This window comes from Corticium candelabrum, chromosome 15, assembly GCF_963422355.1.
Source record: "Corticium candelabrum chromosome 15, ooCorCand1.1, whole genome shotgun sequence".
Taxonomy (NCBI): domain Eukaryota; kingdom Metazoa; phylum Porifera; class Homoscleromorpha; order Homosclerophorida; family Plakinidae; genus Corticium; species Corticium candelabrum.
In genome coordinates this window covers 2,946,266-2,958,789 of record NC_085099.1, presented here as the reverse complement: position 1 = coordinate 2,958,789, position 12,524 = coordinate 2,946,266, and the positions used below count along the sequence as shown (strand labels likewise).

General features: G+C 38.1%; 1 protein-coding gene across 1 annotated transcript; it reads left to right on the top strand.

Moving 5' to 3' along the window:
• The first annotated feature begins 8,041 nt into the window (after positions 1-8,041).
• LOC134190892 (C3 and PZP-like alpha-2-macroglobulin domain-containing protein 8) lies at positions 8,042-10,870 on the top strand. The gene is made up of 10 exons (XM_062659430.1): positions 8,042-8,420; positions 8,488-8,684; positions 8,899-9,048; positions 9,107-9,166; positions 9,224-9,612; positions 9,675-9,765; positions 10,045-10,119; positions 10,187-10,292; positions 10,425-10,572; positions 10,639-10,870. Exons 1-9 carry the CDS (start codon positions 8,336-8,338, stop codon positions 10,568-10,570), a joined length of 1,299 nt encoding a protein of 432 aa, XP_062515414.1. The 5' UTR covers positions 8,042-8,335; the 3' UTR covers positions 10,571-10,572; positions 10,639-10,870.
• Positions 10,871-12,524: the final 1,654 nt, after the last annotated feature.

Sequence of the window (12,524 nt, the reverse complement as noted above, 5' to 3'; positions counted from 1 at the left end):
AGTAGTCAGTAACATTAATTTGATTGTTTGAATGAGAATGATTTACTTGCTTGTTAATTGTCTGTTTTTAGCATTTGGATATTTGACACATTATCTCCGTTATGTATGGACTAGGTGCTATAAGAAGTGGTATTCAAGATTGAGGAGTCTTCCTGTTCCTAACAGCGGATATCAATGCTTTAGATTTCACTACAGTTTAGAAACTCGAAGTGCAGATATGACGTGGAGTTACGTTGTGCGATCATTAGTGAATGGATTAATTCAAACGGAATTCTATTTAAAGCCTGCTATGGGAAATGACCAATCTGTAACAAACTGGGCTATTGGTATGTTCTCTCTGCCTCAATCATATGAAGGATTACTCGAGATTGAGTTTGCAATGTGTGATGACTGTATGATTGCTCTTGATGACTTTGTCTTTACTAGAAGTCCTTGTACAGAGGGTAAGCTGTGTGTCAGGCTGAACTATAGCTGTATTTGTGCCTAACTTAATGCAAGCTAATTCATGGTGTTTGCATGAACTTTCTCGTGTTTGTTTTTTTACAGTTAGTGGAGGCTGTTCTGCACACAAGCTCCATTGCTCACAGTATTGTGTTGATGGTGTGAATGGCCCATTCTGTGCCTGCAGTCCACGATACTATCTTGGCCCTGATAGAACTACTTGCTTACGTAAGCCACAGCTTTAATGTCAATAGATTCAACTAGTTATCCTAGTATTGATTGTTGCAGCAAAATGCACGAAATCGTGCACTAACAAAGGTTCTTGCATTTCACCTGATGTGTGTCAATGTCGTCCTGGCTTCACCCACTTTGATTGTCGTGTTGGTATGCTGAAGTATATTGTATATCAAGTTGTATTAGATGTGCACGTTTTTGTTCTATGATTTTGTAGATTGTGGCAATCCAATTATAAGTGACAAAAGTGGTTCTATTATAACCCCAACTATACATAACCATGATGGTCGTCGGCTTCCAGATTGGGTTAACTGCCACTGGGAGATACAATCTCCTGTTTCCATTGGGAACTATTTGCAAATTACGGTTAGATCGGATCCAAAACTTCGATACTGTGAGGATGCAGTGGTGACACTCCAAACTGATGAAGTTAATGAAACAGTCAACGGCAAAGATGTAGCAGATACAGCAGTCACCTTCTATTCATCAACTGGAAATGTGTTTGTTTCATTCTCACGTTACAATCGTAACAATTGTTATTATAATGGTGCTGGATTCAACATTACTTACGAAGTTATTGGTATGAAAATTTGTATTTAGTTTGTTCTCTCAATGAGGTTAACTTATTGTAGAGTCCAGGTGTATGGACATTTGCTCTTCTGTTGCAACACTAGATGGCAGGTGAATGATATAGTGGGCATGTGGTACTTGTGTTAAGGTAATAATTAGTTAACAATTTTATATTATGGCTTCAGATGCTGTGGAGGCTATGTGATGATGGTTCCTGGTGTACTTCGCCAAAGTGATGAGGTGACAATCAACATACTTCTACAAGGTGTAGAAACACCTCTAAGTTTGACTGTAAGCCTTTGGAACAATTTTGGAGACCTTGAGTTTACATCAAACTATACATCTAGACATAAAGGTCAAAGGCTGTGTGTGTTCTTGTTAGTTAGTCTTTTGCATAGTATGTTTGTGATGCAGCATATGGTGACATGAAGTTGGAATATTTTACTTTGGAGGTGTTGTTGATACAATTTTTACTTTTGCAGAAGGAAAGATGTGTTATATTGCTGTTGATCATGTTGATAGGTGCCTGAAGACTTGAACGAGGGAGTGTATGAGCTTTCTGTGACTGGAATGTCTGACAGTCAAATGGTTATCGATGACAAGACAACAGTAAGTGTTGCCGCAAGAGGTCCCACTGTTCTGGTACAGACAGACAAACCAGTCTACAAAGCGGGTCAAACAGGTGAATTGATGCAAATTAAATATGATTGCAATGATTTAATTTTTTAGTTTTTATCTATATTTAGATTATTTTGTTTGAATCTGTAAATAACAGCAGTGTGTGTGTGTGTGTGTGTGTGTGTGTGTGTGTGTGTGTGTGTGTGTGTGTGTGTGTGTCACAGTGTGAGTGTGTGTGTGTGTGTGTGTGTGTGTGTGTGTGTGTGTTTGTGCGTGCAAGTGTGTGTTGCAGTGTGTGTGTGTGTGTGTGTGTGTGTGAGTGTGTGTGTGTGTGTGTGTGTGTGTGTGTGTGTGTGTGTGTGTGTGTGTCACTGTGTGTGTGCATGTGTGTGTGTGTGTGTGTGTGTGTGTGTGTGTGTGTTTGGCTGTGTGTGTCTGTGTGTGTGTGTGTGTGTGTGTGTGTGTCTGTGTGTGTGTGTGTGTGTGTGTGTGTGTGTGTGTGTGTGTGTGTGTGTGTGTGTGTGTGATTGTTTGTTTGTGTATGTGTGTGCATACATGCATGTACACGTTTGTATACTATGTAGCCAAACATTTGATTCAATAAACTTAAAACATCATGCTACAGTAATTACATGCTAAAGCTTGTTTTTTTTGTTTGATGTTATTTTGTGATTAACCGGCGGTTCACAATGATTGATTAAACATCGCCTTTGGTGTATTAAAATGGCACAGGGGCCAGGTATTCTAGATAACGTGTTTAAGAGATAAAACATGTCAAATTGACTAATTAATTTAGATCCAGTTGCCAAGTTTTCAGTAGCATGCAATCAGATAGAAGGATATTACTTTGATTTAAATGTGTTTCAACCTCCAACTTTAAGCTTTAATTAACACATTCGGGTGGCCATGGAGTTATACTTTGTGTATAAACAGACTAAATGTATTAAACAGCATAGGAATAAATATAAAAATTGAATGAGAATGATATGAAGAAACTCAGGAACACATATAAACTGACACCAATTACTTGTACATAATTAGTATTTATATTGATATTAAACTACATTTGTTGTTTTAAAGTGAATATGAGAATTGTTGTTCTCAATTACGACATGAAGCCATCAACGCAGAACGTTGGTGTTATTTCATATACGTATTCAAATTTTTTATGTAAACACATTTGTTACTTTTATATGTTTAGATCACTGTAGAAATATTGGTCAGTAATCTGGTTGATACTCTGTACCCTGTTTGCAAGAGTAATCAGTTTTCATAATAGGATGGGGGAGGTAAGTCCGTGATCAAGTGGACTAACCTGCAGCCAATGAACGGTATGTTGATACTTCTAATACACTTTGTCATTAACGTCTACATATACTTCGTTTTCAGGACTTGTTACTCGTTCATTGCCCTTGTCATCGGAGCCTACACTTGGCACTTGGAATATCACAGTGATCATGCGTACACAACAGTCACCACGAAGAAGAAGTGTATGCCTGTCAGTATGAATCAGTTGTATTCTACAACAGCCTGTTGCCTTTTTCAGTTTGTTGTCCAGTCTGCTTGTTTTGATGTCAAAGACTATGGTGAGTTTGCACTTTTAGAGCACACTGTAAGATGGTCATATAACAATGTTTGTGTTAGTTTTATCCAAGTTTGACGTTGAGCTCTTTATTCCACTCTACGTTGTTTATGGGGACACAAATCTAACTGGCGCAGCTTCAGCGAGGTAAGAGAGTGTAGTTATTGTAGGTACTGCAATCAATGCATAACATACTGCTGACAGCTTGTACACTGACTCTTGCTTGGGTTGGCTTGTGCATGGTTTGAATTCTTATATGTTTATGTACTAGTTGTGTGACAGTCATTGTTTATCATGTACATACATTTAGACAGAAACATTGTTGGCTTTTTATGAATAAGTGATCATGTACTCAAGGTAATGATGTCAGAGGTACAACTGTGACATAGTAATTACTAGGTTGTAGCATGATAGACAAGTGTTTTTTTCAGTGTACAACATTTGCATGAACTGGTCTTAATCACTTTATCTGTTTGAGTGGGTGTCAGATCGTGCTCGGCTATTGGATATTGTTGCATCTAACAGTAGTGGGGGTTTTCGTGTTGTTTTAATTTTGATATAATTCAAAAGATCTAGACAGCTTTGATTAAATAGTATTTTAGGCTATCAAACTCAATGCAGACCCTGTTATGCATAATGCAAGATTTTAGCTAGTGACAGATTTGTTGACACTCTCTTCGTCATTCTTTATGACTATCGTTAGGTACACATATGGTCGACCAGTAAAGGGAATTCTCTGTTTGCAAGTCACGTCAAAATTTGAAAGTGATTACTCTTACTTAGAAAGAACATCAATTGAAGTTTGCTATGCTGTAAGTCTTCAGCAGATATTTGACAGAATGTAAGGTTGCTTAACGAGAAACTGTTTGCCAGATTAATGGACTAGTTTCTTTCTCGTTGCACCTTGAATCTGCAGTGGACTTCTTCTATGTTGTGCATGGTGTTCTGCCGGAAGGTTTGGAGTTGAACGCCACTGTAACAGAGCGAGGAACAGTTGTAACATACAACACGTCAGACTATCTCTTTGTGGCCAGAGAGCCTTACACTCTAAGTTTCTTACCAGGAACTCGTTCTTTCTTTAAGGCTGGTTTGCCGTTTTATGTTACAGTAAGTGGCCAATGCAACTACATACAAAATCACATATATTGCTCTGTACTATCAAAATTACTGTGATGTTGCCAGATTTGGGTTGCAAAACCTGATGGTTTGCCTGCCCTCGATGTGTCTGAGGTAACCTTGGTGATCTTTGGTGATGATGAACTATTGGATGTTGTCGCACTTGCTGTGGTGAATGGGACAGCATCACACAAAGTATTCTATAGACAAAACAAGTTTAACAGTTTAATTTCACTGCAGGTAAGACTATGTATTGGTATGACTAGTACTGTACCTCAATTTAGTGATGTGTGACTAAGGCTACTGTCAATGGGACAAGAGGAGTTTATTCTGATTTCTCTTTGGTTCATGATGTGCAGTTGTTTCAGTCTGTAACAGATACATACATGTCTATTGAAGCAGAGTGGCCAGTGATGGTGGTAAGTTCTATAGGCCGTTGTGAATTAAGATACGCATTGCTGTGCAGTCTTTTTATGTATGCTTACTCATCCACTTGCTTCTGTACTCACTTGCCTGCTGGTTCGTCTGTCTGTCATTGTGTGTCGTCGTGTGAAATTGCATTTGTCTAGTTTGTGGTGATCTAATTTGTTCTTTAGGCAGGACACAGTCCCACTTTCACTGTCTTCAGCACAACCAAAATTAATGAAACACTTCACTTGATGGTGAGCTCAACTGTCATCTATAGAGCTAGTTTACATTGATTTATCTATTTTTGTAATAGACTATTTCCAAAGAGAAAATCTGGAATGCATGGAGTGTCTCACTTGATACACTCTCTTCACGAGAGTTTAGTGGTGTGTATGAGTTTACATTCAGCTTATACATTAACTGCTCTCTGGCACCGGACTTCCAACTTTTATCTTTTTACACAACAAACAAAGGATTTGCAGTACAAGATGTTGTTAATTTTGTTATCGAAACTTGTTTTGAACATGAGGTCTTATTCTATTATTCACATAGTATAAGTAGTTTTGATTATCATAAAATTATTGGGGTAGGTTGCCTTGTCATTCAGTCAAAGTGAAGTTCGTCCAGAAGAATATGTAGAGATATCAGTGAAGACGCTTCCACGTGCAACAGTCAGTTTGACTGCTGTAGACAAGAGCATTCTTTTGTTACCAACTTTATGCAGCAGTCAAGTGACAAGAAGCAACGTGAGCTACAAATTTTAGCATAGCCTGCTTTGTTGTTAATTGCTTAGATTTTTAGGTCGAATATGAAATGTCGTTATACTCCTTGTTAGAGGATAAAAGTACATCTCAAAACGATCCTCGACACTGGTGGAAATCATGGTGGAAGACTGTCAAAGTGCCACGTGTTTTTAAGGTAGCGGACATCTATAGTATATGTATAGACTGTGTTGCAAGATACGTACATGGAAGCTGAAGCTTTCTTTCTTATGTTGAAGGAATCTGGAATGAACGTGATCAGCAATTACTTTTTCGGTCTTGGCAATAGTCGACGAATTAAACGTCAAGCTTTCAATGGTACTATATGATTAGCACTGCAACACTGTTAATTGTCACCTTCTGATGATCTATCATATCTTATCAGACACTGTAGATCCGATACCGTCAAGTTACACATCATTGCCAAGGAAACAAGTGCGGTCTGACTTTCCAGAGGTTTGGTTATGGAAAACCATTCAAACCAAGTGGGTTGCTGTTGCTACGTAAGATAGACAATATTATCAACCAAAATTTTGTTGTTACAGTGAACAAGGTGAATGGCATGCGAATCTAACAGTTCCACACACAATAACAAGTTGGATAGTCGATGCGTTTGCTTTGTCTTCAAATACTCCACTGGGGATTGTTGATTCGCCATCCTCTCTTCTTGTTTTCAAACAGTTCTTTGTCTCTCTAAGCTTGCCATTTTCTGTGATCAGAGGCGAAGAAGTTGAAATCATTGCCAACGTGTTCAATTACTTTCACAAGGATCTACATGTCTGTATCAAGTTTTACTGTGTAGATTTGATTGATATAATTGTTGTGTGGATTAAACTGTGTATTAGGTTGTGTTGAGTATTGATAATTCAACGGATGCATTTGATTTGGTTGAAAGTTTTACGTCAGGATATACAGTGCTGACTGTACCTGCCAACGATATTTGGACGGCACGTTTTCCGATTGTTCCTCGGAAGCTCGGCTACATACCCGTCCAGGTTACAGCAAAATCTAATCTGGAGTCAGACACTGTTTTGAGGATGCTGCTAGTTGAGGTGTGTATGATAATTGACTTTAGTTTGGGCTTGCCATCAAGTATTGCAATGTTATATAATTGTAGTTTTGTAATTGTGCTTTCATTATGTATTCTGGTTTCTATATTTTCTAGTTTTATTGTAACCTCTAAACTTTTGTACAATAAGATACATGAATGGTTTTATACAGCAGTCAATTTGCTTTATTCTATTTTCAGAATGTCTATTTTAAGAGTTAGTTCCTTGTAGTTACAGTTCTTGATATTACTATATTTTAGCATTATTGTAGTGCATCAATTAGCCACTGACATGTTGACATCTATTTGTTTCTATACATAGCTTGAAGGAATTCCACAGGAATACTACAAAAGCATTCAAATTCAAGGGAATTCAATTGCAACATTGACGTTAGATCTTCCTCCTTCATTTGTCAACGATTCAGTTGCAGGATTTCTGTCAGTATCTGGTAGAACAACAAACGTACTGTGAGTGCCAGAATCATCGTTAGTTGAACAAGTGATTTGTTGCAGGAGACATTTTGGGACCTGCAATCAACTCCTTGGGATCGCTATTACGTATGCCATCAGGATGTGGGGAACAGAACATGGTCAATTTTGCTCCAGCTGTAGTGATCAAACAATATCTTATGAAAACGAATCAACTTACATCAGAGATAGACAGTAAAGCTACTCGATACATGGAGATTGGTACATGAAATTTGTATATTATTTGTCATTTACACTGCTGATTTCTACTGTGGTAGGATACCAACGTCAGCTTACATTTCAGAGGTCTGATGGTGGCTATGCTATTTGGGGTAATAGAAGTCCTTCTAGTAGCACATGGTTAGTAAATCATTTTATTTGCCTGTCATATGTGTCTGACATGCCTATCGTTACCAGCTTGACTGCATTTGTTTTACGAATTTATGCTCTGGCAATGGATGTGATGTATATTGATGAAACGTCTATGCTGAAAAGCCTCTGTTGGTTAATGAACAGACAGCGATATGATGGCTCATTTGTTGAAGATGGACAGTGTTATCATCTCACTGTAACTGTTGATCTAGGTGACAGACTAGTGTGATTGTTTTGCTATCATTTTGTTTGTTCTGTAGTGTGGTATGCGAGAGGACAGAGCTACTACATTGACAGCATATTCTTTGATTACATTGGTTGAAGCTGGCAAACAGTTGGCAAGTGGATAATGTCTTGTTTCAAACAATGAAGTCACACAATACAGCGAATAGACAGGCAGACATATGGATGAACAGAAAGACAGACACAAATATATAAAGGAACATACAGACATCAATTAGACATGCTCATAATGCAAATCACTTGGGAATTGTTTGAAACTTACCGAGTATATGTGATTAAGGAGTCTGTTTGTCTGTGTATGCCTGTCTACTCACATGCTTGTCTTCTTGCATGTTATTTACTAGATGTATGTTTCTGTAGAAATCTTCGTCAGGGTCTTGCTTGTGGGCATTGCATTACAAAATTGGTAGAGCAAGGAACTATTTGGAGAACGCAATTTCTTATAGTGGAAACTATAATGATTACATAAGAGCTATGGCTGCATACGCACTTTCTTTGGCTGGAAGTCCAAGAGCAGACTTGGTTGTCAAACGTCTTCAAGAGAGTGCTATCAGAACAGGTATGTGACTTCTTATTTGTTTTTTTTGCTTACTGAAAAATAGAACTAGATGCCTATGCTCATACAGATAATCATTGTCATTGGATTTGCAACTCTGAGCAATGCAGGAGACGCAACACTTGTTCTACTTCTGCAGGAACAGTGGAGACCACATCATATGCTTTGCTTACATATACTCATATGAATCGTGTTGGTGATTCCGTCTGCATTGTCAGGTGGCTAGTGGGACAGATGGATGGGAAAGGAGGTTACAGATCTACACAGGTATACAATTCAATAAATTTTATTTGATCATTAATGAATAAAGGTGGATGTGATGATGAATATATGATGAGCAATACAACACAGGAAAGCAACCCTTGGTAAAATGGCGGTTCTAGAAAAGTCACTTCTTAGATAACTGTTGTCCAAATTATTCTTTATCGATAGATCAAGAATACCAGCTTTTTGTCGTATTTTGATTGTGTTGCTTGCTTAGGATACTGTACTTGCTCTCATGGCTCTTGCGCAGAGTGGATCTGGATCTGTAGGGAAATTCCACATTTATATCACAAGCCTCTCTATTTCAAACAGGACTTCTATCACACTGACTCATCCCTCAGATCCTATAGCAACACAGAAAGTCGAGGTGGACGTTACTTGATGATGTTGCCTGTTGTGTGTTTGAATGAACTTTGTGTATTTAGATAGAGGTTCCGAATGCATTATATGTTAAAAACACAGGCAATGGAGCAGCAATAATACAAGTTATATTCATTGTACCATAACATTAACAAACTCTTTGTCATATTTGTACTTTCTAGGCCAATGTGAGCTACCATGTTCACAAACTAAAGGCAGACATGTCGTATGATTTGACTGTAACAGCTCGTCGCCAACTGTCTGGACAAACTACATTTTTAGCATTACTAACTTCTACGTTTGCTAATGACATACCAACACAGTCTTCTCCAATGTGGGTTAATTCTGACTTTATTACTCCATCATTGCCACCTTTTGATTGGTGGATCACAGCGCCCCAGACAACTGTGGAGTCAACTTCCGAAATTACAGAAGCAGTGAATTCTTCGCCAACAGAACCAAGTCTAGTCGATAATAGTACTGACAGTTTATCAGATTCTTTTGAAAATTCCTCTCAGGCAATCAACATGACATACAATGAGGGCACCTTAGTTGTAGAACTATGCGTTAGGTAGATGAGGACAGCATCACTTGAAGAGTGCTGTTTCTAGTATATATTTTTGTGATTTCTAGGTGGCATCCCACTTATGCAGACTCAGGAATGGCTCTTGTTGAGCTAAAACTGCCATCAGGATATGCCACTGAGCATTATGTAATGCAGAAGGTATTTCTGATACCTTACCACTCGATATATTATAATATGCAAGAAATGTAGCCAAGATGTTTAGGTCTGTTTAGATGTTACTGTTTATGTTTGTGTGTTGTGTATGTACAAGTATTGGTATCAGTATGTGTTGTCTAATGATATAGTTTGCTTTGCTTGTCCGATATTCTAGTCTACTTGTACAAGTATATTTGATCAATCTGTGTTTGGATTTCTTGTCTACTTACTCGCGTGTAACTGAAGTATGAAGCTTAAATCCAAGATTTCTTGTTTGTATAGCTTGCTGACTTGAACTACAATGGCATACGTCGGTTTGAAGTCGAAGGAGGAAAGGCTATTTTCTACTTTGATAAAGTAATAAGACACGACATCAGAGTGTGTGTTGATTTAACTAATACTGAGCACCACACTTGTATTTCAGTTTGAGTCAAACATCGACACTTGTTTCGACGTGTTATTGATCCAAACTCACTGTGTTGTTGGAGCAAAACCCAGCTATGCTCGTGTGTACTCGTATTATGAACCTGGTAAGCAATTAACTTAATAACTCAATCCACAAGTGGACTGAGAGGTCAATGCTATTAATTAATTAAGACATTACAACATCCAACACAATTTTAATTAATAATTAGTAGTTTTCTATGATTTGTTTTTTGCAGAAATATCAACAACAGTGTTGTACCAAGTACCCTCGACAGAATTAAGCAATTTTTCTGAATGTGCTCATTCAAACAATGTTCAGCCCTTTGAACGAGATGAGCAGATCCAGATTGATAGAGATGTCTCAAACAATCTCACTAAATGATGGTAAACATGATTGCGGAATGACTGATTATATTATTGTTTTTAACTCATTGATTGGTCTCATCCAAGATTGTTACAAAGAGATTGACTTGTGACGAAGATCTATCAAAACGCATTGATTGATCTGAGGTTGAAATGGCAGGATTTTGATGTTTTGCTAAATTGCTGAAATTGTGATTTGGTCACAATGCTTGTGCACTGTAGCTCATTCGTACAACTTTATAGTAGGACTTTTGGCAATGATATACTTCAGTGTAGTAGAGTTCGTGATTGTCAATGTTGTTAGTCACACATTGAACTACGTCTTGTTGTGAAGCCTAGGCACCTATTGCTGAATTACTTATTTATTAATTTATTAATTGATTAATTAATTAATCTAGTGCGTTATGCAGGAGCAGCGACAAGCAAATATATATCTACACTACACTGTACTACAATCTTTTCCAGACTTTAATTAATTAATTAAAAGTGTTTTTTATTATTATTATTAATGAATGAATCAGAATGTTTAGAGGTCACGTGACATATTCTAAATTTCCGTCCTTTTCAGACTTGACAACTATACTACCCCAATATTAATAGAACACCCTTAGGTCCCTAACCCGCCTTTCTCATCTTTCCTCTCTGGAAAAGCCCCAGTGGAGTTGTAAGCCTCAAATGTACTCTTCATTTGCTTCCAGTCCTGTGTGTGGGTGTTATTCAAATAACCCTAGGCTACATATTCAACCAGTCTATACACCCATGCTCTGAAAACTTAATCTGATCTAATCAAACATCTTATTATTACCATTGTCCTCTAAGCTATTTGTATATTTTTGGTTTCCAGCAGCATTTTTGCGGCACCTGTGCTACTTGTGCAGCTATAAATTGCTTTTCCATCTGCATCTATGCATAGCATTGAGGTCATGCGAAATCCGCGTGAAAGTCATATCATGGCTCGCAATCGATCTGCAGCAAAGAAGAGTACTCAGAGTCATGAGAAACGAATGAGTAAGGGCTTCCCACATAAGAAAGCTCTGAATTCTTATATGGAATAGGCCATATCTCATGAGACTCTTATGAGACAGTGGTGTGCACAGTGTACTCATGGATATATTTTCAGTAGGCCATCAGCTACCTAGCATGCTGTTGACAGCAGCGCTTCTTTGTCTGGTCTTTCCCAATGTTGTCGAATGGTACAAGATCATTGCATTCTTAGTTAGATTATTGCATTGCTTGTATTGCTGTTGTTTTTCTCACTGCTTGTCATCATGTTTTCTAGTGACATTGGTTGGCCAACTCATGAGTACATCAGCGAGTATCCAACGAATGCCTGGCAGTATCCCACAGAGGGTCAGTGTGCTACGAACAGCAGAATTTAATAGAACTACTAGTTTTAATGCCTTGCTGTCTCAGATCTTTGCTGGACTCGGTACATGAACAGCATGAATGGCAGGTCTGTGACTAGGGAGCAAGAACTATTTGGGGATAATGCTTTCTTTAATGCCTTTTGTCATTATCCAAGAGCAAGTGAATGCAGGGAAGTTGACGGTATGTAATCAAAGGATACCTATGCCTAAGGCCATAGAGACTACAATGGCTTGGCTGTTTGGATATGCTTGGCAAGACAGGGTCACGTGTATGTACTGACGCAATTCACACCTTCTAATCAGACTTGTGATGCCAAACAGGAAGTTGTTAATTAATTTGACACTGCACCATCCTACTGTACCACATACATGTACTACATGAATAGTGTACTGTTTAGTTAATTATTTGAAATTTGAGCAAATTTAGGACTCTGATAATTAACCTTATGGACTATCTATTTATATAGTATAGAAAGGAGAGCTGTGTGTGTGTGTGTGTGTGTGTGTGTGTGTGTGTGTGTGTGTGTGTGTGTGTGTGTGTGTGTGTGTGTGTGTGTGTGTGTGTGTGTGTCAAATGGCGCATCAAACTGAAATGCCCATTTCTGA

What these genes read in the sequence shown, in the direction of transcription:
- LOC134190892 (XM_062659430.1), top strand. Translation starts at nt 8,336, where the DNA reads ATGGCTGCATACGCACTTTCTTTGGCTGGAAGTCCAAGAGCAGACTTG. An exon ending in GTTGTAGAACTATGCGTTAG is followed by an intron (nt 9,613 to 9,674) that starts GTAGATGAGGAC and finishes TGTGATTTCTAG; the next exon opens with GTGGCATCCCACTTATGCAG. An exon ending in CTATTTTCTACTTTGATAAA is followed by an intron (nt 10,120 to 10,186) that starts GTAATAAGACAC and finishes CTTGTATTTCAG; the next exon opens with TTTGAGTCAAACATCGACAC.